This window comes from Oreochromis niloticus, linkage group LG7, assembly GCF_001858045.2.
Source record: "Oreochromis niloticus isolate F11D_XX linkage group LG7, O_niloticus_UMD_NMBU, whole genome shotgun sequence".
Classification (NCBI taxonomy): Eukaryota; Metazoa; Chordata; class Actinopteri; order Cichliformes; family Cichlidae; genus Oreochromis; species Oreochromis niloticus.
The window spans coordinates 31,756,158-31,781,070 of record NC_031972.2 but is presented as its reverse complement, the minus strand read 5'-3'; the positions used below and the strand labels follow the sequence as shown (position 1 = coordinate 31,781,070).

The window sequence follows — 24,913 nt, the reverse complement described above, 5'->3', positions numbered from 1 at the left end:
ATCCAAAAGGCAGGCAGATACTCACAGATATAATAATACTCTCTGCCCGGGCGGAACTCAAAGCCTAAGGAGAAGGGCGTAAAGAGCTGGAATTTCTCTGAGAACTTGAGCGGTCCGTTTGGCGACAGAGGCCTGTTGCACTCCCAACGTTTGAAGCCCTTGGAGTTGTGGTCACATGAGCTGTAGCCGTCGTAGTTCACCATGTAGAGGACGTAGCGCTCTGCTCGATCATCAGCAACTGGGCCGACGTAGTGCGGACAGTAGATGTCAAGGTAGTCATTGATGCAGACGTCGATGTGGTAGTCACCCCGGTAGAATCTGGAAGGAACAGAAGAAACATAACCGCCATGAGTGTTAAAAGCCAAACATAGCTACAGGGTCTAAAAAGCAAAGCCAACACGGAAGGGCTTTGAAACCTGCATTCTTGTTAATGGGCACCTTGGGGCGATACAGCTGGTTGGTGGTGGTGGTGGGAAACAAGGCTTCCAGTCCTATAGAAATCCATGGGAAAAAGACCCTCAGCCTCAACCTCTCAACACTTTCCTGATGAGTTAATGGGCTCAGTCACTCATTTTGGGTCACGAATAAAGTCCATTCTGTACTTTTTGGTCATTCCAAGAGCGAGAAAGAAGGATAATCCAGCATATGCACACTGGCTAACGACTTGTGGTTGAAAAGTCGTTAATCAATAAGCATGCGGTTTCACAATCAGATCCAACCACCACGTTTCAAAACACCACGATGACAATAGTGAAAACATCTCCTTTCTTCATAATAGGATTTTACTAATCAGTTGGTGACATTACTGTAACTGCTGTCTTTGGTTTAATATGGGAAACTTTATTCAGGCAGGTAAAGTGTCAGCTTTAGTTTTTGAACTGCAACAATATTTATAAACCCCACTGGGATTTTTACCGGGCCCAAACCTTCAAGGTTAAGTCCCCGATTCCCTAAGAAAAAAAAAGCTTACTGTGCAAATGTTATCTGAGGAATATTTTAGTGTCAAATCCTGAACCACATTAGGCATACATGTCTGAAGACTTTTTTGAATATTTGTCTTTATAATGAAGACTGAGGGCAGGTTTTGTGTTGCAGCAATAATGCCGCCATACTTGGTCTATTATTGGCTGCAATGATTGCTCTGCACGTTTACATGAAGAGATGATTCCCCTGGCAACATCATACAAAGTGTGACTACTGGTCTTGACCTTTCAAATCATGTATTTGCCTAATGAAGATACACTGAGCATGCATGCTCTCTGCAGCTGCCTGGTTTGTGCTGTTCTTCACATTTAACATTCAGATCCCCTGAAGCAGTGCTTTGCTAAAGGGTACATCAGGAGCAGCTGTTTAAGTGTGCAGGAAGTTATTTATTGATTTGTTTGGGGAGTCCCTACCCGTCATGTTCACCAATTTCCCCAAAGAGTTGTGAATACCGGAATACCTGATGGCAAGTGATAAAAAGTTGGGCAACTCAACAAGGCCACAGCTGAAGAAAAAGTGCTCAGGCTGGACCATCAAAAAGATGCACGCAGGCTCTGGTTTTGTTTACATGATCTCATCATGTCAGCCTTAATCATCCCCAGCGTCTTGTGAGATTCAACTGAGTTCCTCCGCAAGGCACCCGCCTGAGCAGAAAGCTCTCCTGACACATGCTAGTCACTCCTAAGCCATATATCAATGTTAGTACTCAGCAGCAATGACTTATGCTGGTGCTGAAATTAAAGTCCCCTAGCATTACAGGACTAATCCCCCTGGTTAGCATGTGCCTTTTGCAGCGCTAAGAGGATCCCTGCGTAGAATATGATTTTCATTAGCTCCAATTTGACAGCATGATGTAGGAGCCCCTTGTGGAATCTGTGAGTCTGAGAAAACGAGGCCTGTTCTCAAGCCTGGCCTTGAAACAGCCCCTTGTGTTTACTGTACACCGAGTGGACACAAGAAGTGGGGAAAAAGTGTAATAGGGAGATATGCCAGGTATTCATTCCTGAGGAGAGCGACTGGAAACATATATTCCCATAGGCGCCGTATAAGGTTGCATTTCTGAGGCTTTTAGCGGAGACAGATTAGGCTTGGACAGCCGGCTGGATGTGTCTCTATAGCTGCTAATGGCCCGCGGTTCAGTATCACTGACATACTGCGGATGTCTTCAATACTCCACCTCTGTTCATTGACACAGCGAGGACCGTCAGGGGAGACGGGGCCAGAGACCGTGCTGGAGCATGCGGCAGGCTGATGATCCGATATGGGCGAACTCGCCAGAGCACCGTAGGGGGTTTTCTATCCTGACTTTTCACAGGCCCTCACTGGCCACCGATCACATATTATGCCTGTCTCTGCTCCTCACCGAGGGAACGGGAAAACCAATCAGCTGATCTGCGCCCAGGTGAGACAGACAAGGAGGGTTTTAGATGCAGCTGTTGCTACTGACACGTACATGAGCAGCATAAAGGGACGTGTGTGCTCGCCGTGGCCTGCCGGGGGTATCAGGTTGTCGTTACAGATTGTAAATGTGCTGCAGGATTAGTGGCCAGCCTACTGGGTTTGCGAGGGCCACAAATGAGTGGATGTATGTGTATGCATGATAGCGGGGTGTGTGGGTGTCTTGTGGCACCGTTGGCCATATTCTAATCTTTTTCTCTCTCTAATTATAGTCTGGTCAAATGTGAAACCAAAGCCCTGTTTTCTCTCCCAGTTTTTTCCCCCCTCGAGCACCAGCTGAGCGCTTTGGCAGTCTCAGCATGGCCTCCCCGCGCCTCAGTTTCAGACTCGCTTGCTGATATTATGACTACCAGGGGTCAGCCGGCTCCACAGTATCATGTCCTCAGCCAGAAGCACAGTGGGATAGACTGCTTTGTCCTGTGTCTTTACAAAGCTGTAAACTATAGCTGTGCCCCTGTAAGTGTCAGAGGCTGTCAATCAAACACGACCCCAGAGTAACAGCTAAGATTAGTCAGGATTAAAAAGAGTTTCTAACTAATTCCTTTGTGAAAGAAAAGAGGGGAAAGTTTGTGAAAGTGACAGTGACCCTACTCGGGCTTGAGTATTTGTTTCCAGATACATCCGGATCATGTCTGAAGAGGGGGCAGAGTTTACTTCAAGCATCAACAAGCGTGGTAAAATTAGTCTCCAGTGACTGATTAGCTTTCACGTCACTTCTTCAGTGCCTAAGTGCAGGGGAATCAACACAATAGGTTCACTCGGGATGTTAGATCTTTTTTAAAGATTTTTAAACAGCATTTAGAATAAACCAGAGCTACTTTATCCAAGTGAAACTGTTCTTGGATATAAGCTGTAAGACTTTATGCAAGAACAAGTTTTTCTTGAAATTCAAAAGTTTAAACACTGCACACATCATCTCCTCTGTATTGGAGTGGAAGCACAAATATTACTTCTGATGGCTGCTTCCAGCAGGATAACATGCCACGTCACAAAGCTCAAAGCATCTCAAACCAGTTTACTGAACACGACAATGAGTTCACTGTCCTCAAATGGCCTCCACAGTCACCAAATCTCAATCCAATAGAGCACCTGTGGGATGTGGTGGAACAGGAGATTCTCATTATGAATGTGCAGCTGACAAATCTGCAGCCACCGTGTGACGCTGTCATGTGACTTAGGAGCAGAACCTCTGAGGAATGTTTCCAGCACCTTGTTGGAGCTGTGCCATGAAAACACAAGGCAAAAATGGGTCCAACAAAGTACTCGTAAGGTGTAACTAATGAAGTGTCCCATGAGTGTATGTAGTCCAGGAAATGTCTTGATTTCTCTTCAATAATCAATCAAGAAATGTTCTTTTTCACTTCAATAATCCAGTTGAACATAATTCTGGCACACAGTGATAAATGTTTGCATCTAGATGTTGTAAGAAGCTGCTCACACGGCTTTCTTGCTAAACTTTTTCCTGCAAGAAATTCAGTTGAAATTTCTGCAACAAACCACAGCATTACAATGACACAACACTTGGACTGTAAATCACAGTCCGACAGCACTGTGTGACATTATGTGAGCCAAACAATGTGACAATAAGAAAATGTGCTTCAGTCATCAGGGCAGCCACAACGCCAGAGAAGAGCCACCCTCGAGACAATGCTGCACTTTAAATGCTGGATTTAAAACTATGCTGGAGTTCACATGGTGCTCGCTGGAAAGGCTGTCTGAATCCTGCCCAAAGCTTCCAGCCATAAAAGATCAATACAGGCAATTTATTATAGGGTGCTTCTCAAATGATCTGGAAAGTTTGCAATAAATAAACTAGAAAGATATTGCATGGAATAGGGATTAGGGAGGGTGCGGTGTCAAAACATTCCTCAGACACCTGGGTCGGGGGGAGGCTTTGATGCGGCACCTTTATCTCTCTCGGTTTTGGCTTTTATTCACAGCCCATGATCAATCAACAGCTGTTGGTGAAACCATTCACGATTTAATCTTGACATATTTCTTTTTGCCAAAAAATGTTCTCTAAGCAGAGAGAGGGTGCCCCCTGAAACAGCGTGAGCCCCTGCCTGCCTGTAAATGTAGTTTGAATGGCCGGTTTCTTACTCATGTCTTGGATGCGCTTCTCTCTGCTGCTCGTTTACGGTCAGACTGTGAAACACAGGATTGGATTCTAGCTCCGAGCAGAGCCAAACATGTGCTGCGAAAAGCGGGCTGCATATGGACTGTAGGTGTTTACTGCGAAAGACGATAAAATGCGGGGTGAGAGAAGCGAGAGCGCCAGCAGATGAGCCAGATGTTTGCCAGATGGAGGCTGTACGGACGTTTTTGAGTGGCACAAGTGAAATATTGATAAGACGCAGAGCCATAAACGCACCGCCAGACCCGTGATGTAGTGGAATAAACGAGATTACAGCCCTCGCTGCCTTCGGGTTTCTTCTTTTAACCAAAGTCTGTCTCCTGCTGATCTCTGCTCTGATCTCTACTTCGTCTAACTTAAGACTAGAAGGACCCCCATGATGGGCTGGACTGAAGCGTGTGAAAGAAACTTTTCTTTTTCTTTTACCCAGCTAAAAAGCCTCAACTGCTTTCTCAGTCACCAGCAATAGGGTTTCTTCATTTTCATCAAAAAAGATTTATTCATCTGTTTTTCTAAATGGCTTTGTTGTTATAGGCTATTTAGTGAGTCATTAAGCCTTCACAGGGCTGATCGAGGCAATTTCAACAGTTATGTTTTTCCTTTTGCTGTTGCTCTGAGCAGCGGGAGGTGTCGAAGGCTGAACAAGGCTTTGGGGTTTGATAGCAGGAGGCAGAAAGAACGATTAGACCTTAGTAGAAAAAAAAAATCATGGTTCAACAGTTCAGTATTAGTTATAAATGTGTCATAATGAGCCATTAACAAAACAAAAGCACCTTAGTCCATTTGTCTTAGGGATTAATGATCCCCGATTGGCTGAATTACTCATGCCCAGTTAGAGGGGTTTAATCAATGAATCAGTAACCGGAGCTCTTAACAAAGCACACATCTATGGATAATCCCTCTTTTCAGTCAGCTCTCCCACTTTGTTTGCTTTCTCTATCCCCATCTGGTGTGTTTGTGTCACTCCGTGGCCTGGCACAGGTAGGGGATGGTCGAGCCAGATTAGAGAGAAACCACAACACAGACAGAGAGAGCGAGAGGTGGAGGAAGGGTGTGAAAAGAGGAAAGAAAACAAGAAAAGGTACCTTTCAGATTTTTTCATATCGATTGCATTAAAGGTTTAATTTCTTTCTGTGACAAACAACGGTGCTCACGAATTTCTAGAAGAACGTTGTTTGCTTTCGCTTTTCTCCCATATTACAAAGCTTCTTTTTTATTTTTCCAGGAAACGTTGGAGGAAAGTCTTGAGAAACAGGAGAACCGTAAATAAAGCATTACTGTTTTATTTCCCAACATGAGGGTTTTAAATGATGTTTCAGGCCCTCTCTTTGCTGCCAGGAATTATGTTCTGGCAGAGAGTGAGAACTATATGTATTTACTTTTTATTTTATTGCCACGAATAAAAAGAAAAAAAAACCCCGTCTGAAGCACCGATTGTGAAAATCTGGGTTGGTATTTGTGTTTAAAATAATTTAACCTATGACTGATGCGCTTACTGATATTTTACTTTTGTTTTTATTCTTTTTTATACTTCTGTTTGTGCAGGGAAATAAAGAAATCTTCAGTTAAAAGTTTTTCAGTTTTTCATCACTCTGTTTGACTTCATCCTGGCTAAATGTCCACAATTATCAGCCACTGACATCAGAAAACATCATCCTATGTCCCAAAAGGCCAATATAAGTCAACTAATGGGCTGATATATCAGTGCATCCCTAGTCTGCACACATCTCCTTTACCTTCCTCAGAACATATCTCTTGCAAGTTGACATAGTTTTGGTTTTTGGGGTCTAAAAAATATTTTCTTTTAAACTGAAAAAATGACAGTAAAAACTTTGTAAAAGTAAACCTACAAGAACTAAAACCACCCATCAAAAAGTTCACAACCTCGTGAAGATTTCCTAATGTAGCCACAACCTTGACTGCACAGAAGTTACAACGCTGCCCTGTAGGAAATTCGGAGATAACAAAACAAACTGGAAAGTTCTTGGAGAAACTAAACGGGAAACAGGAGTGAGGACGAGGGAGTAGAGGGCGCAAAGACAGGGAGTGGAGGAAGCGAGGTTAAACAAAAGAAAGGAAGAAGGAGCAAAATGAAAGAAAGAGGGGAGAAAAAAGGCAGATGGGAAAATAAACCGAAGAAGTTATCAAAGAAAAGAGTAAAACAGAAGAGTGGAGGAGGAGAAAATCAAATGGAAGACTGATGAATGTAAGACCTGATGGGGAAAAAGAAAACAGCAGAAGAAGAATGGAAGGAGAAGAACAGGATAAAGCTGCCCTGTTGTTTTCCTAATGAACAAGGTGGGTCACAGGAGGGGCAGCTTCCCAGGGTTATTCCACAAAAAGAGAAAAGAAACGGTGCTTTGAGCCCACAGAAACACATGAAGCTCCTGTCACACAAACACTTGAAAGATGCAAATGCAACAACCACAGAGTGCAGACCTCACGCTGCTTCTTACTTTTCCACAGAGTCTGTAGTTCCCTGTCGCACCCTCAAGGGGGAGCCCTTAATGGGCCCGATAAGGTCCTGATCATGTAATGTGATGTCACCAGATGGGGTCTGTCCACCCCGCTGCCCTCAGGGTTGGGAGGTCTTGATCGCCCTCCCTCCACCTGTCCAATCATTCATAGCTTTCCGCCTCTGGAAAGTTAAAGCCACCATTACTTAGGTGGCTAATTATATACACACACATCTGTCCATAGACTCACAAACACACTCACATAGGCACAGACTGCATTTAAACACATAATGTGTCTGCCAGAGGGCTCAGGCCGGCTGGGTGCTGACAGCAGAGAGATGGGAAAAATGGAGCCTGTAAAGTATAGACAGTTCCCCGTTTTCTGCTTCTTTTTTTCTGCTGGGAACAAAACCAGTGGAGGTGAATAATTGGCCTCTGATTGAAAACACATTGCTGCTTGTGGGAAGGCACCTCAGATAGTTCAGAAAGGGAGAACAGAGGCTGGATGAGATGGGAGGAACGAGAGCGGACAGTCCGTCGTTGGTTCCTGACGGTCTTGACTGTGTCAACTGCTCACTCGTCCTTCAACACAGCTGCAGGAGCTCCGACAGACAGACGAGGACCTACGTAAAGCTTCACGTACTCTAACCAAACTTACCACAAAGCTCCAGTTTCTGAGCACTTCATGAACCAGCGCAAACTTTGAGAACAAACTAATTACTAAAGGTGATGCTGAACTCTCAAAATAGTGTTTCCAAGATGTTTTGCAATGTTAAGTTTGCTAAACACGCACACTTTAAATAAAGCCTTATTTTTCACATCTTTAATTTCTTGGAAAGAACTTGATGTTCAATTTAACATTCCTTGGAAAATGGAAAAGCTGGACCCAAGCACATGTCAGGCTACATTTCACATAATGCGACTAATGCAGCATTTTTCCATTAGAGGCCTTGTTTTCCTGGTAAATGCCCACTTAATACAAACTCAACACTCAACAGCCTGAAATTCGCGTTACCCCGATGACCTCAGTGTGATATAATCAGGGTTATTTCTCTGACTTTACAAAATTCCTCCAGAAGAACAGAACACACGCAGCAAAATGAAGCGGGGCCTGAAACGCGCCTTTAATTTAAAGTTGTCTCTTCACAACAATTTAAAAAGGCTCAAACGTGTCGAAGAGTCGTGCAAAACGGGATCCAAAACTCACTGTAGCCAACAATGCAACGTCCTCTTTATTAGATTTAGGGAGGAAAAAAAAAAATCAAACTTCTGATGTTAAACATAAGACCTAATATTGTGTTTGGTTACGTGACCTAATGAAGCGGGAACCCCAGTGGCCCCTCAGCCCTCCTGCTTCCAGCATCCCTGCCTACATCTCAAGTGCAAATTACCGGAATGTCTCTTAATATCCAAGTAATAATTTATACTAAGATAATTATTCACTATATATATGCTGAATGCAATTCTAGCTCGTGGGCAGATTTCTAATGTGTGCAGCTAATTTGCTGCTCAATAAAGAAGTTTAAAAACATAACTTTTTGATTGCTTTTACAGTCTGAGTCCTATATGGGTCTCCTGAAATGAAATATAGAACTGTGATTAATGTTCTTATTGAGCGATCAGCTGATAATAAGCTGATCGCGAATTATTCCACTTTTAAAGCAAGTTGTTGCTGGTCAGACTGCCGCCGAGCGACTCTGACCCGACCCTTTCAGATGAGTATTTCTGACTGTGCACAAACTGAGTGAGACAAGCGATTCTCCTCCTGTCTTACATGAATGAGGCAGGTTAATTACTGACAGCGCTATTCTGGTGTCAAGGAGGTCAAAGCAGCAGTGGAAGCATGGGGTTAGTGTGAGTCAGCACACACACACACAGACGCACACACAGCAGGGCTCCATCATTCAGTCAGTGTAAAACCCCAAGGGGCCGACAGAGCGACTCATAAACCCCCTCTGTGCTAAAGATGCTTGTTCAGGTTTCCATGACTGCAGTTTACAGCAACACAGCGCTCCAGCCACAGAATCGCCGCTTTTAACAAACACATACCTGAGAGTGTGTGCAAGCAGGCAAACAAGCACCAAACATGAGCGCAGACACACAATCACTTCTAATGTCACATGACTCCAGGAGGCCCACAGCAGGTTTGGTTAAAATAACCCGGCTAACATATGTCCCATCAGCACCTGCCCAAGTGGATGGAGGAACAATCTGCGAGGCGCTGCAGATATGGGCACGCGTGTGCACGTGATTCCGGTGGCGAGCACGCTCCCGAGCACACGGAGCGAGTGTGGGCGCTCGTGCAGGCGCTCGTGCAGGGTTCAGTGGCTGAACATCCCGGGACGCCTCCCGTCAGACGAGACGCTCACCGTGCTCGGCTGATATCGATCTGACACCTTAGACTCTGAGCTGAGGTCAGGGGTTAGTGACAGCCCATTATTCAGCTTGAGAGCCAGTGTTTGGTCAGTGTATGAGCCCAGGTGACGGCCTGACCCCACTGTCGTCCATCTTAGAAGCTGCTGAGGGATGGAAGGTGAAGTTTAAAAAGTCTCTTAAAAAACTCAATTCCCCATGAAATGCTTCATGCTTCATTTATTCTGTTTTTTGCTGCTATAGACAGGAGTCCCGCTCTCGCCCCGCCATCTTTGTGTTCTGCAGGCATTTCATTGTCTTCCACTTAATGGGGTGACTTTACTGAATCAATAAAGTTCATTTCTTTATGTTTCTTTCTTTCGTTTTTTGCCCTGCTTTAAATGATCAACAAATATCCACATTAAACCAGCCCTATTATTTATTTAAACATTTGATTATGTTGGTAATTTGTAATACGTGTTATGAACAACGTATAGCCAATTCCTTTCACATATTTTAAAAAATTACATAGGAACTAGATTCAATTTAACATAAATCTTTTTAAAGTTAGAATTCAATAAAATAAAGCCAAAGTAGTTATTTTAAAGAGGCCGCATTATATTAGAATAGCATGTAGAGATGTTTGATGCCACTGCTGTGTCATTAACTATTTTTATAATCCTTAAAAGGAAAAAAATCCCTCATTGTGGTGCAATAATGTCTGGATTCATGTTTTTTATTTTCTTGCCTCAACAACAGCTACCCTCAGGCCAACAACCAGCAACTGCTGACACACACTCTGAGCTGTGTATGCATAGCTGCGTAACAGGTTTGGCGCTATTAGACAATTATGCTTTACGAATTTAATACTTTGCAAGTTTAATATGTTAAACAAGGAGCCAGACTGCTAAATTAACATTAGGAGGAGACATGTCAGCCAAAACGTTTACTCCATTCAGCCTTAGCTGGCTCTTTAGCATTCCTACATATCGTTCTACTCTGAGGTCCACATCATAACAATAAAACAAAAAAATACAACAAAATTTCAGAAAATGCAACAATGTACTTTACAAAAAGACTCATTTTCTTTTTAAAAAGAAAGAATGCACATCTATGGCAACCAGTTAATGTCATTTCCTGTCTCTATAACAGTCTCGGCTGAGATTAAAGGCTTGGAAGAAAAGGCTGAAATCATGATTGTTGTATTTTCTGAAAAACCTTCGTGTTTTATTTTTCTTATTCCATTCTGGACCTTAAGGTTAGTGCAGAAAAAGTGCCAAACACAAATGGAAAACCATAAACTGCGTGGTCCATTCGTGCACTCGTTCACATGAGCTGTTGACGAATTTCATGCCTCGTGCGGCTAGATTTTCAAAAACTGAAAGTAGAATTGGAGCATCAGTCAGCACATGAAGACAGTCAGGAGAAAAAAACCTTCCTTGATCCATCTTTGCAGCTGAATGAGGCAAATATTTCTGTCTTTAACATATTTGTCTTAATAATTTCATGTAGTTCAAACGTATGGTGAGTCCAAGCACCAGACGTAGTATGCAAAAATACTTATAGTATCTATTTATTAAGGCTTGTTAGTTGGATATCAATGCTAATATCCCTGTTTCTACTCTCGTTCATATAAGTAGGACATTAAAAAAGAAAGTTTAGCCGTAAAAACTAACACAAAGGAGAAAAACAGCGATGCAAACAAGCAAAACTAGTGCACGTGCATGCACAAACCAGACAGAAACCCAGATGCGAGCTGGCCTAAGCAGCAGTGATTTCTACAGGAAGGCCCCACCTGAAGCATGTTTAACTAACATGGCCCTGATCCTCACTGCGAGGCCAAGATTCTGACCTCCGACCTCACTCCCCAGGGGCGATCCTAACCCCCTGTGCAGCCCTATCACTTTACTGCACCCCAGGGAGCCGTGGCCCCGCCCCTCCAGGCCGCCCTGGGCCCAAAACACTCTGAACCCACAACCAGGACTGGTTGTTGGTGGTGTCGGAGGGGGAGGGACAACGGTGACGAGAGGAGCCCACAACGTCTGGACTCAATCACCCGCCCATGACAAGCCTGCAATGCATTCACACACGCGCGCACACGCACACACACCCCACTACGACTGCATGCAAACACACACACCAACACCAGCACTTATCCACCAGTGAGGTCTCACACACATCAAAGTGCGGTGGAGCTGACTTGGCTGAGTAATAGGCGTTCTGTGGGGAGATGGTGAAATGCTAAAAACTCAGGCTTGGAAAAATTGTTGTGTTCAAGGTTCTGAAGGTGGAGGGGTGGAGATGGAGGGTTGTATGTGAGGTCTAAAGACAAGAGAGCGAGAGAGGATAAAATGGAAGCGGCAGAGTGAAGGATTAACTAATGAAAGAAGAAGCCAAAATAATGTGAGAAAAACCAAAAGGACGCAAAGGAGGGGACTGGGAACGAGCACATCCCTGATTTAAAACTCCCACAGGTCTTGTATACAAACTAGGAGGTCTGTGTGTGAATGTGTGTCTTTCTCAGTTTGTTTGGCCCAATTTAACATTCACAGTCTCAATGGATTTTACAGACTCGAAACACCACTGGTTCCCATTCCTCAAAATCCTTGTTGTCCATTCATGCTGAGACGCTTTTCTTTGGAAAGGCACTACTCACAGTTTTCTCTGTTCGTTTGCCTCTATAATTTTTTGTGATTATCATGATTACTGCGACTCTCATGTCATGGTGGTCCCTCAAGATTTTTCTGGTGAAATCAGCTAAAAAACCTGGTAACAGTTTATTTCATGGCTCCTGCATTCCCCTTATGATTTCCAGGAATCTTTCCCAATTAATTTCACAAAAATTAGCCAGCAGTTTTTTCCCCGCATAGAGGTTTTTTTTTCTTTTGGCAGAAGTCTGGAAACATCCTGCTGCTGTTGATGAAAATTACTAGGAGACTTCAAAAGTCCCATGCAATTTGATACTAATTACAAGGCAAATTGAGAATGTGTTACTACAGTTATTAAGTTGCCACTCATTGTGTTGAAGATTTTAAGAAAAAAGTAGGGAGTAATTGTTGTTCAGAGTTTCCTGGAAATACAGAAGAAGGGAGATACAAAAGAAAATAACCGAGTCACATCATTTCACCATCCATCCATCCATCCATCCATCCGTCCATCCATCCATCCATCCATCCATGATGTAGTCTTGTGATTGCTATTGCAAAACTGAAAACTGAAGAAACGTGAAAAAAGATTATCCCACTAAAACTGTTAAACATATTTGAAATCTAAAAACACAGGTACGAATTAACTTTACAAAGCATCAACCTAATATTAACCCAGAAAACAGTGTATATATATATTTTATTGAAATTAACTGAAATGATGCATACTGGGATGTCTGTAAATAATGTAATTAGTTGATCTGAAGTCCTCCAAAATGATCAGCAAACTTCATTTACATTGATTTTAGCTTTGAAAAATAAACTAAACTAGTTAAATCAGATTTAAATGAAATCTAATTAATGAAGTTTTTCTGTATCTTCTTTTGTAATGTAAGGTTCCAATTGGTGCAGGGCGATTACTAAAGTTATAAAGACTCATAAAGTTTGATGTGTTCATTGTAAGGATGTCGGTGGGAGAACCACTTAGGAGGCCGGGCTCACTCCACTTTACACCCAACAGCAGGTCGAGAAAAAACAGCACATGTAATATCATGTAAAGGCTAAACATAGAAGCATCCCCTGAGTGCTCTGCATGCCAACGCCGAGCTATACCACCTGGTCCGCTCAATCTGCCCCCGAAGGGCCCCCTCCGCTTCATCCCCATGACACAGAATGTCTGTCAGAGTCTCGTCCATCAGCTCGCAAACCGGAGACTATCACAGATCTGCGCATACCGCCTTAAGAGAGCCTCGGCTCGGATTCACACGCGCCGCCTTTAGAAGTCCTGGGTTCAGTTTCGCACGCTCCTCCTTAAGAGTCTGTATTTCATATTCACACCCACCGCAGCATTCCAGTGTCAGCGCCGGTGGAGGCCATGTTCCTCTTTCACATATTCGGCGCAGTGAGAGTCGTACACTCGGTGAGGTAATGGCCCATCTTTTAGGACCTCCAGTGGGCAAATTTCAATGCATATAAAGCGGTTTCCTGCTGCTAAGGAGCATAAATGAAGGTGACAGGTGCTCCAGAATTTCACGTGAATACATACCTGCTGATGCTGATGCACACAGAGGCAGCAGGAGACAAAAGTTTAGAAAGACGGATTTGTGACTAACAAGAATAACGTCAAGAAGAATTAAGGCCTTGATTTTTTTCCAAGTATTTATGGCCACAAAAGTGATGAACGTTTAAGTTTTAAATAAATCAAAAAGCAGCGGCATGGGGAGTTTTGTGACAGAAAGTACAATCTAGTAATATATACTCAAGCAGCTCTGGATTATTGGGAAATGGTTCCTGGGAAGCACAGTACTATTGAGAATAGTTGTAGTACAAATATGGCCTCAGTATCTCAAATTCTGGAAAAATGCAAGCAAAATGTCAACTAAAAACCACTGAAGATAAGAGAAATGAAGTCTTTTTGTTAACTGAGTGTCGTTAATGTGGAAACGGTCCAAAGTAAAGCCAAAAGTTATATATCGTACTGTTGAAAATGGTAAATTCCCCCTGGATACAAAATTTAAGAGAAAAAAACGTGACTATAAACCCATCCGCCCACACATACGTGACTTTTGCAGACCCAGCTCATATTATTCTGAGCAAAAAGGCCACAGAGAGCAGCAGAAATCTGGCTCAGGACGAAGCCGACCTGTCCGATACGGTGGACTGGCCAAAAAAAATAACACCAGCCGCTATCCAACAGCTGATCAGCATTAAACAAAGCCAAGCCCCCTCACATACACAGACACGCCCTTTCAAAGGTTTCAATAAACTCACATCCTCATCACATCCCAAGAAACATGTGGTCCACAAACACGTCCTCGTCAAATGTTTCGCAACACCTGACATCCAGTCTTTCTCCGGCCTGCTCTCTGAACTTTACAACTGACCCCGGATCAGCTATCGATGATGGCGGTGATGATGAGCGCCACCTCGGCTGAATCCGGGCCAGTGGTGAAATGGCTAGATAGGAACCACATGTCAGCAGCTGCACGTCAGTTTGAGGAAGGATTTACTGCAGCTATGTGATGATGGAGAGAGGGCCGTAAAGGAGAGATAGAGCCGCCGTTGATAGATCACCTCACCGCGGGCCGGCTTCCATCTGAGAACATAACCAGATGACTTTTTAACCTCCACACCTCGCCAAAGGGAAGGAGACGTAAGACAGATGTGTGTCTCCTTTTTTTTGTTGTCAGAAATGTCCTTTTTCTTTCCATTCATGGTGCCTTTCTCTCCACGTACAGTATGTGCCTGGGTTAAATTAGGCATTTGGCGGCAACTAAATCCTCCCATCCACCCGTCATTATCGCTGTATTTTAGGGAGCAGACTGCAGTGATTAGCCCTAGCCCCTGAACCGTGGGCCACCTCATTTAACACACCACTTGATGTAATTGTTATTGGAGAGAAGATACTAGCCTGCTGTTCAGACTGCAACAACTCTCTTCTCTGTCTCACTCTGACAGTTGCTCGCGACACCGTCACTGCCTACGCTCGTTTGTGAGTCGGGAAAATAAGAAGAAAAAGAAAAGAAATATCAAGATTTGGTTCAGGCTGAACTGAAATGTGTGATTGGAGGCCAAAAATGGAGAGGACGAGATGATTTGTTGAGCCAAAAAAACAAAACAAAAACAAGGATAAGGAAACAATGGTTCAAGTGAGCTTTTTGAGTTGCAGGATTGTAAGCACGTGATGGTTCTTTTATGTCTGGGCTAAATGTAAATGCTGGCTGAACAGCATTTCAATAAAGCTTCTATATCTGTTTAATAATTGATAGAGACTTGGTGCTGTGCTTGTAGACGTACTGTAGTCTGAGAAACACTTGTCCGAGTAGGTTTGATTATTGTCAGCTTAGCTAGGTTCCCCAGCCAATTGCTACTAATAGCAATGCATCAGTGACCGGTTAGGGAAGCACAGAACAAACACCTCTCAGGCAGGGGACACATTTGGACCTGTTCTCGTCTAACTTTTAGATTAGTTGTGATACTGGTAAATGTTCTGTGAGCTAAATGTGAACCAAAAATCATAATCTTAGCTTGAAATGGGTAATTTGCGGACCAGAGGGGACTTAAAATGGGGACAGCACACCTGATATTTAGCCTTCTATGAGGCAAAGCTGTGACTGAGCTGAGGCAGTCAGGCTTCACTCTCAGTCAAGGCCAAATGTGACCTATAAAAAACTGCTGATCTGGGCCAAATATCCATTGCTAAATTGGTGAACTCGAATATACGTATTAACATGAAGACTGAGTGATTATCAGGTCAGCACTCATGCAAGGAATTCAAAGACAATGATCCGTGGGTGTAAATACTCTGATATGGGAGGCAGATGCTCCCAGGAAAGGATAAGACCGAGGATAGCTGCAGCTAACTGTCTTCTTTAATCTTCTGTGTTCAAACATTTTGCCATAACAAATGATGCTTGGTTGCACTTCAAAAAATAGTTAATCTCCCGCTCGTGCATTTCCAGCACAGCTCAGTTTGCTACCCCTAGTGGTCAATAAAGTTTTCTTTTAATGAAAATTGCTCTTTCACAGTTTCAGATAACTCTAAACATTTTTGACATTTTGAATGTACATTTTCTATACTTTTGCCACAAAATGGAGTTCTTTCTCCCCGCTTTCTCCAACTGCTTGCTCAAAAAGGACTACTGAATTGTTGGCTTTACCTGAAATTTAACAAGCCTTGCGATCACTGGTACTGTGATCTGGTACGTAATAAATCAAACGGAACCGTACTGAATATAGCTTACTGTACATTAATATATTTTAATATTGTGCTATTGATTTAATTATACTTGAAAAATCATCAATTCTGTGCTTCGTGGCATAGGAGAGCAGCAGTTTCACAGACAAGGAGACAATGGGAGATGTATAAGTGAAAAAAAAGAGGAGAGAAAAAATGAAGAAAGAAAATTGAAAATGAAAGATTTAAAAGAGGAAAAGAGCTCAAACACATTCAATGGGAGTCTTGGGGTGGAGGGTTGGATAAATATACTCCCCTTCACTGAATGATAGGCATTCTCATCTCTCATATACCCCCTGGGGAGACGGAGAGAGCAGAGCAGGGCTAGACTTGCCATCTTAACCCTTCCTCTGTGCTCATTTTACACTAGCATCCCTTTCTTCATCTTTCCGCCTGCTCTTCTTTCACTCCCTCTCAGGGCTGCCGTCTCTGATCATTTTAATACAGCCCCGAACCTTCTGCCTCTTCCTCCCTCTCCCTGCCCTTTCACTGCCATTAGCAACCCGCTCTCTCCTGTCCTAAATGGCATGTGACCGCCATTATCGCCTTGTGGAAAGAGCGCCGTCATCATGTGTGCCATCATTTTCATCCATAACCATTAGGAACATTGTAAAAAGATACGACCACTCACACGTTGTCTTCAAATAATGGACTGTAGGCACACGGTTGGACTGCAGCTGCTCGCCAGTACCAGCAGACACTGTCATTACTTTTTACGACTTTGAGTACTTCGGCCCTTAATGTACATCCTTCCTGTCCTTCAGGGTTTGAAGCCAGAGGAGTAGGGACGATTAGCGGTGGGAAAAACCATCCGGTTGTCAAAACAGCCACAGGTTTGATCTCTCCACCAATTACCAGAGCTCGGAGAAGAGTTTTACAGCTTAATCAATGCTGCTGTTATTTGACCAGGGAGGGGCAGCAACTCAATAAACTGGTATCCTGTTTCATTAAAATCACATCATGATCTAGTACTGCTGCTGACCTGTGGTAATGCATGATTCACTTATAGAGCGTATATAATTTCAAAAGAAACACTTTAAAGTGGAGCCCGATCAATACAGGATTTTTAAGACTGATACCAATACTGATATTTGATGATTTAAAAATCTGATATATTGACCAATATTTATGTTAGATTCCCCTAACATTTGTTTTGTATAGTTATTTGTTAGTTTTTACTAAGATAATAACACAATGCATTTTAAAAATATACTTATTATGCTCTGCCAACGATGCTTGGATAAGCTGGTTGTTGTGTTTGTAGCCCTCCAAGCACATGTATGTGCTATGCAACACCAACATAGCTAATACGTCAGATAAATCCAACAACCACTTAATGTCAGCATGTTTGTCTTTATGAAACTCTGAAGAAGTTCTAGTTATAAAAAGCAGGGTGTCTAAATTCAGATACTTTCATACAGCAGTAGACTGTATTTTGTACATCTTTATGCAGTGTGTAACCTAACCCTAAGCATAAAACTTTACATCTACTGGAAAATTCTAGTAAATACAATATTTTAACAAGTCTAAATACCAATATATCATGCCACAATGGCTAATTAAATTCAACATCTGATGGTAAAATCTGCTTCTGTTAGCTAGCTAACTAGCATCACAGATAGATAGTTCCTTGACTTTTAGCAATCAAATCAGTCACGCCATAAAGGGCAGCTTTGACCAGCTGAGAACAATTGCTAAATTGTAGCCAATTTCATCTCTGTCCGCTTTAGAAAAAGTTATCCACACTTTTGTCATCTCTCAGCTGTACATTACATATGGTTGAAAACACAACAGCTTAATTTGTAGCTGATACAAAGAAAAAAATGCACATCACTCCTGTTTTAGCTCAGTTGCACTCTATGTGTAATTTAACATGCAAACAGAGATAGCATGATGCTTTGTTTTCTGTCTCATTTAGCATGTTAGCATGTTAATTTCTGTTAACAACTTATAGCTACGCATTACAGACTAGGGCTGGGCTATATCATACCGTTCACCGTAATACCGGTGTAATTTTGGGCAACGATAGGAAAATGAAATATCGCGATAGAATATGGGTAAAACGCGCATGCGCAGTGCCTATTTTTACATACGCACATGGCGGCGACGCAGAATGAGAAGAGTGAAAGTGGATCGTTAAATGAAACGGATGAACCAGAACTGGTTTGTAAAAATGCTGCAAACTTCAGTGGTGTGGAACTGGTTTAGCTTTCGTCCGTCAGATACACAACAAAGCACTATTTTTGGTAGAGCATGCTAGCGGGCCGTCGTTATTACCGTGTTGTTTGGAAAATACGGCACACTTAAAATCAATCCTTTGATTTTTCTGAAAATCGACAGTGCCCCTTATAATCCCGTGTGCCTTATGTATGAATTCTGGTTGTGTTTACTGACATCGAAACGATTTTATGTGGTACACGGCGCTCGAAAATCTGTCAAATGTTTTAGTCCGACTTTGCTAAGCTACGAAGCCGCACCGCTTGATGGATTGTTGGAGCATTACGGCTATCGTAGGCAGGCGCGGAGTGATACGTACTGTGCTTCAACATAATATTACCGTATTGTGTGTGTATAAGCTCTTTTTAAGTTTTGTGGATATTATACATGGTTATGCTGAGGATATGTCGGCCAGTTTCCACTGGAAATGCCTTTTGGTTAAACTGTCAGCAAGGAATTTGCATTTGCACTGTTAAATTTTTATATAACTTTAATGCACATAAAAACAGCTGCTTGTTTAAGTGAAAATACATTGATGGGGTTTTTTTGCACTAATAAAGTTGTGGAGTTGTAAAGTATTTTGTCTAGTGTCAATTATATCGTCAGTTATATCGTTATCGCAAATTTTTAAATGTATATCGTGATAAATATTTTTGGTCATATCGCCCTGCTCTATTACAGACTACCTACAATACCATGGCTGTGGATATGTATAAAAATAAAGATTTTAACTTAGATGCTGATTTATCAGTTTAAAAATGGCAGGTCCACTTTGCTATACATATATATGTGTTACTGTTTTCAAGAAGGGAACAACACAATGGTTGTATAATGAAACCAACATGGGATATCCATTTAAAGGCAGCATCAAACCTACATATAGAATATTACCTACATTACAACCTGGCCATTTCTGAGACAGAGGTGAAACATTCAAATTCATTTAATTTGAACTTAGCTAATCTTTAAATTTAAAACTGAAATACTCTAAAGACAGCAGAGTCTGACTGAAAGTCAGTAATAATCCTTAGAAATCTAGAATATCTTTTTTGCTTTGCGAGGTTATTAAATAAATGTGGGCTTATCTCAGAGTCAGTGATGCTGGTGTGACACAAGCTAAGTGTCACCAAAAATCAGCAAATCTCTGTGCGTGAATCAGACAGAGGGCCAGAGTTTAAAATGACTTGGACCCAGCATCAGTCAGCACACACAGAGTACTGTGCACACACTGCTCTCAGCACTCACCACGTTAACGCAGACATACACAAACGCACACCGAGAACACTTCACGGGCTCAACACTCCTCAGATAGTGTTTACCCTCCGAACAACAGCCAATTACATGGACAGGGAGCCTTTCAGCAGCTAACCCAGCGCCACTGTAATCACAGAGACACAAACATTTGGACATTTTTTATGTTATTCAACACAGTGCTGTTTGGATTCAATTAAATATTATCAAAGCGAAGAACATAACTCAGTGCAGAGATAAATATGCTGCTGAAGCCATTTTTCAACAAAGACTTAACTTTTAAACATCCTGAACGCCATCAGTGAAACAATTTCTCAAATCAATTATTTTCTTTTATTTTTACACTATTTATAGGGCATGCTGATGAAAACTACATGACAGGAAGTCTGGTTGTTTCAACTCTGTGAGGGCCCCAGGGTAAAATACTAGCTGTGAGTAGCTATTAACCCTGTTTATCCCACTCTCTGAAATATTTCTCTTATATGTCATGTATGTGACGCATATTCCTAAACACACAGTCACTTCAATTATCCGTCCCTGCACTCCTGCTTTCTCCTCTTACACTCATAACCAGGCGTTTGGTGGAGTTTTTGAGGTTACACTTTACACTTTACATTTCCACTTTAAAAGACACCGTTGGCAGCAGATGTTTCCAAATTTTTAGGCGCATAACATTATAAAGTCAGCTGACAAACTGAGCAAAAGCGGAGGTAAAGGTCAGAGACTTTTACTGGAACTTGCTAAATTGCATGTAGGGTAATTTTTCCAGGTTCTGCTGACCTGCTGTACGATGACTCGTAGCAATGAACCAGTATTTATTATTTTCACATGCAGCACCTGAAAATTGCCTCAGTTTTCCTGTAATTAGCACTAAATTCATCTTTTCTAGAAGAATTCATTACAATTTTTCTTAACAGGAAATTAGAAAAAAAAACTTAAAACCATTTCATTGTTCCTTAATCCAAAGATTAATCTCTCCCATATTTTTTCCAGTAACGACAGACTAATAGCTCTTTCCTCTTTTAAAAAAAGACCTTTAAGATGACTAATTGTCTAAAGATTTCTTGGTTGACCAAAGAGCCTAATGATTAATTAGCTGAGCAATCAACCGAGCAGGAGCGGCCCATTTATTTACTTCAAATGAACTCCTTTTTTGCTTGCATGGATATAAACTACTGTTTTTGTAAGACAAAGGAACAATTCAGTCTCGCCACTGCTGCATTCAGATTAACTTGAGTGTTGCTAATGCTGGCAAAGTTCGCTGGCTTTGTGGCTGCAGTGGAAATGTCATCTGGCACATTCAACCTGTCCCATCGCAGGGCCAGGTCATCGCAGCCGAGAAGAGGTCTCGGTTTAACACCTACAGGTCACAGAGTGCACCTTCCTTCTGTCATTAGGCGCTTGCTGAGCCTAACCCAGGGAGAAACTCGAGCCCAGCCCTGCAGGCGGCTAATCCACCTCAACAAAGCCTTTATGCTGCTCTGACAGCCTGAGCGATAATCGTTCAGGTAATGCAAACTACTCCGACCTGAGCACTATTCACACAGGTGGCTTCACTGAGTGCTCCGTGTGTTTGGGTGGGTGTGTTTTTGTGTGCGAGACGAGGTCGAAGGAAGCACATTTGACGAACCGCGTGTTTATCAAATGCCTGTCTTTGTGGTTGTATGTATGCACATGTGACCTTTCCAGGTGTCAAACACTAGGAGGGAAGTGTAGTATAGCTGTGCAGCCGAGGCTGCAGCCGTCACACGCAGGTCAACTGCTCTCACATGCATCTAAAGACTCAAATCCCCATAATCCCTCAAAACGACTGAGCTCAAGTCAGGAGTGATGGCAGGCACATGCAAAAAAATCCATCTTATTGATAAAACACGACAGTCTAGCTGTGTGATAAGCAACACATTCATTAATCTTGCATGTTTCTCGCTGTTTAGCAGATTCCTATTAAAATTATAGGTCTGCTGATCAACCACATTACCTCCTCCTTTGGAAATTATCGCTCCCAGATAACAATAGAAAGACTTTGCTGCTTGATCCTGGCAGACTTCGGGATCTGGTTAACTAAGTTAATCCAAAACCAGACATGGGTTATGTTTTGGATATGTTAAAAAATGTTAATTTTTATTCAAAAGATTAAAAAAAAATAAAAATCTATAATAAGACTGACCATGTTTCCTATTTCATGTTTATGTGCAAGATACAAATTCAATAATGAATTGTTTGCATTAATTTACATGTAAAATCACCCAATATATTTTATTTCGTTTCAGTATTTGTCCTCCAAATGTATTATTTCTGTTAGTTCTGAGAAAAGCTCTTAAAGTCGAAATTCTGTCTTTTTCTTCAAAATTCAGACTTTTCTTTTTCTCTGAACTTTGAAGAAAACAGCCAGAATTGTGAGTTTTCTCTTATAATTCTGAAAAGAAAGGCACAAACCTACAAATCTTTTTATTTATTTATTTTTTTTAGTGGCCCCAATCCTCTTTCATCTCCCTCTCTCTTTTTTCTTTATGAGCTTTTTACCTTAACCCTTCTCAAAGCAGCTAGTTTCAGCTGAATTATTTCAGGGTTTGGGCATGACATGGGGCTAGGATGGCTGTTGAATTTAAAAGAACTATCACATAAATTAATTCCATCCTTGATAAATAATAATTAAGATATTTAAGGACAAACAGGCAACAAGGCAGCTGGTGTGACATGAAAACAAAGTGAAAGGCAAGCTGGTTGAGATTCTGGAAGTGACGCAGGTTAGCCAGAGGCAAACAAACTAAGGAAACAATAAGAATTGCCTTCAACGAGCAAGCGAGAGGGAGAGGGAGCGAGAAACATGCACACACCCACGGTGCCTGCTGCATTCCTGTGTGCCTCCTGGCTCTCGTCCCACCACACTTGTCACCGGACAGCGCAGGGCCCTGCAGTGTGTGCCCGGCCGGCCTGAAGAGGCTCTCACGGGCCTGTTAGCATGCAGATGGTGTCAAGTGACAAGAGCCGGAGCTGCAGGGACGCAGATGGAGGCTGGTGGCTGCTCCAGCCTCGAGATTCAGGAGCTTTGTTTCCAAGAAACGGCACAACTTCTCGGAGGGAAAACGACTTCTGTTCAGCTCAGAGCCGAGTGAAAAATCATGCCTTTGGATTGTTTGTTGTCAGCTAATCTGCTGCACTTATATCATCATTGAGAATGTTAAAAAATGTAAATTTAAATCACTGCGACTTGCTGGATCTTTGAGCAAGTAACAGATACAACTGACATTTAAAAATGTCTTCTAATGACTAAGCTGTGTGTCTTACCAGTGTAGTGACTGGTATTACTACTAATTACTGTTAAGTATACTTTTAAACCCCCCCAAATTTAAAAAGACCATCCTTTATCATTTTAAAATGTCTTCACAATAACAATAGAGTTGTGATAGTTGTCATAAATCCCACATTCAGGGTTTGACTGGAGTGTAGTATGTCTTGTTCTTCACAGCAGTAATAAAAATGTACTCACGCTGTTTAACAACACTACAGACAGACACACGGTGACATCTGGGTGGACAAAGCTCGAGTCAGACAGACGGACACAGCGGTGGTGGTGGTGATGTGTGTGTTAGGGGGTCTTAATTGGGAGGAACAGCGTTGCTCTTTTCATCTCAGCAGCAGATGTGAAGCAGGTTTCAGACAGCCTGCACATGAGGAGAATGTAAACGGCCTTTCTGACCTTTTTCGCCTATCAGACCTGGATCTCGGCCTCTTCTCTTCTCTTCTCTTCTCCCTTTTCTTGATAAATTATTTTATTTAAAAAGGAGGGGCGATGTTTGGATATGTTTCTTTGTCCTTCATTTTGTTTTGGCCCATCCAATCCTCATTGCCATTTTTTCACTGTTTGAACAAAACAAACTGATTCAGCACGAGTTGTTATCACCTGGAGTGAGGCCATCACTAATGAGCGCTTCTTAGCTAAACGGCGTGTAAGAGAAAACAGCAATGGACTTCAGATAAGCCCTTAATTGGAAGTAGAACAAAAGAAATGTATTCTTTTCACATATTTACAGCTGTTCACTTATATGAAAAGGAAATATCTTATCTACCCTGAACTGCTGGCAGTAGCAGGCATATTCAGTCTTCTTCAGTCTCAAATAGTTTTGATGCCATGCTACTTGGCAGCTGCTTCCACTAGCAGATGAAACGGTACACCAGTCAGAGCGCTGAAGGCGAGAAAGGGGGGTATCATCTTTCTGCTCAGCTATCGGGCTACCTAACAAAATCTTAGTACAAGTACAGTTCAGATCAATACAGCTGGACAGGCATGTTACAAGTCAGTTTACACTGAATAATCTGGGAACCATTAGGCTAATCTTCTTATGTAAGAAAATCAACAGTTCACACAGTGTGGGCCCCACTTTACCTATTTATTGCTTGGTGACATTTAAAATCATGTTTCTGGTCACATTTATGTAGTTTCCAACTGGATGGACTCAACCTTACATTAACCGTCCAATTTATATAGAAATATAGCCACTGTAATGGCTCGCATACAGTGAACCCTAGTTTGCAGACTTTGGCTTTAGGGTCAACAGACAATTTATCAGGGTTCCAGTGTAGCCAGTAGATGAAAGTTAAGATTTTCTTACCTGTGTGACAGCTACTGTTTATAAAGTAAGACGAATTACATGATTTTTGAGATCGGTAAATGCAGTCCCTGTTTTCCTGTTCTGCTGATGTAAGAGGAAATCAGGGACTGCATCCACTGTATTGCACTTCAAGCAACCAAAGCGAGCTCAAATGTGGTTCGCAAACAGAACTTGGACTGCTAATGAAACTAAAAATAAACTGGAAAAAAAGTAATATAGGCAGGTCATACTTTAAAAGACAGTAAAAAGGGAAAATTAAACAATTTTTTTACATCAAAATCCCAATAAAGAGCACAGACCCATGGAAGCTACGACCTCTAATATGATTTGATTATTCGTGACACATTCTGGATGCAAGTTTTCACATTTTTTCACATTCCTGAATATTAATTTCCAGCTCTTGTTGCCACGTACCTGAGCAGAGTTTTGTTTCTTTTAGTCCCATCTCATCAAAATTCTGATTTTACACTTTTAAAGTGTAACTCATATAACTCATGTCAGAGAACCCCAGTTTGAGGTGTTACACATTTTTACACTTCATTACAATAAGAATAATTCATTATTAT

General features: G+C 42.0%; 1 protein-coding gene across 2 annotated transcripts in view; it reads right to left on the bottom strand.

Annotated features, from left to right (window-relative positions):
* Nucleotides 1-24,913, bottom strand: part of LOC100706624 (ephrin-A5b) — an 82,565-nt gene that overhangs the window by 13,676 nt on the left and 43,976 nt on the right. For both annotated transcript variants that reach the window (XM_003440076.5, XM_005470451.4), the window contains exon 2: nt 26-318. In XM_003440076.5, the coding sequence (XP_003440124.1) occupies nt 26-318 (293 nt within the window). The remainder of the gene's footprint in view (nt 1-25; nt 319-24,913) is intronic.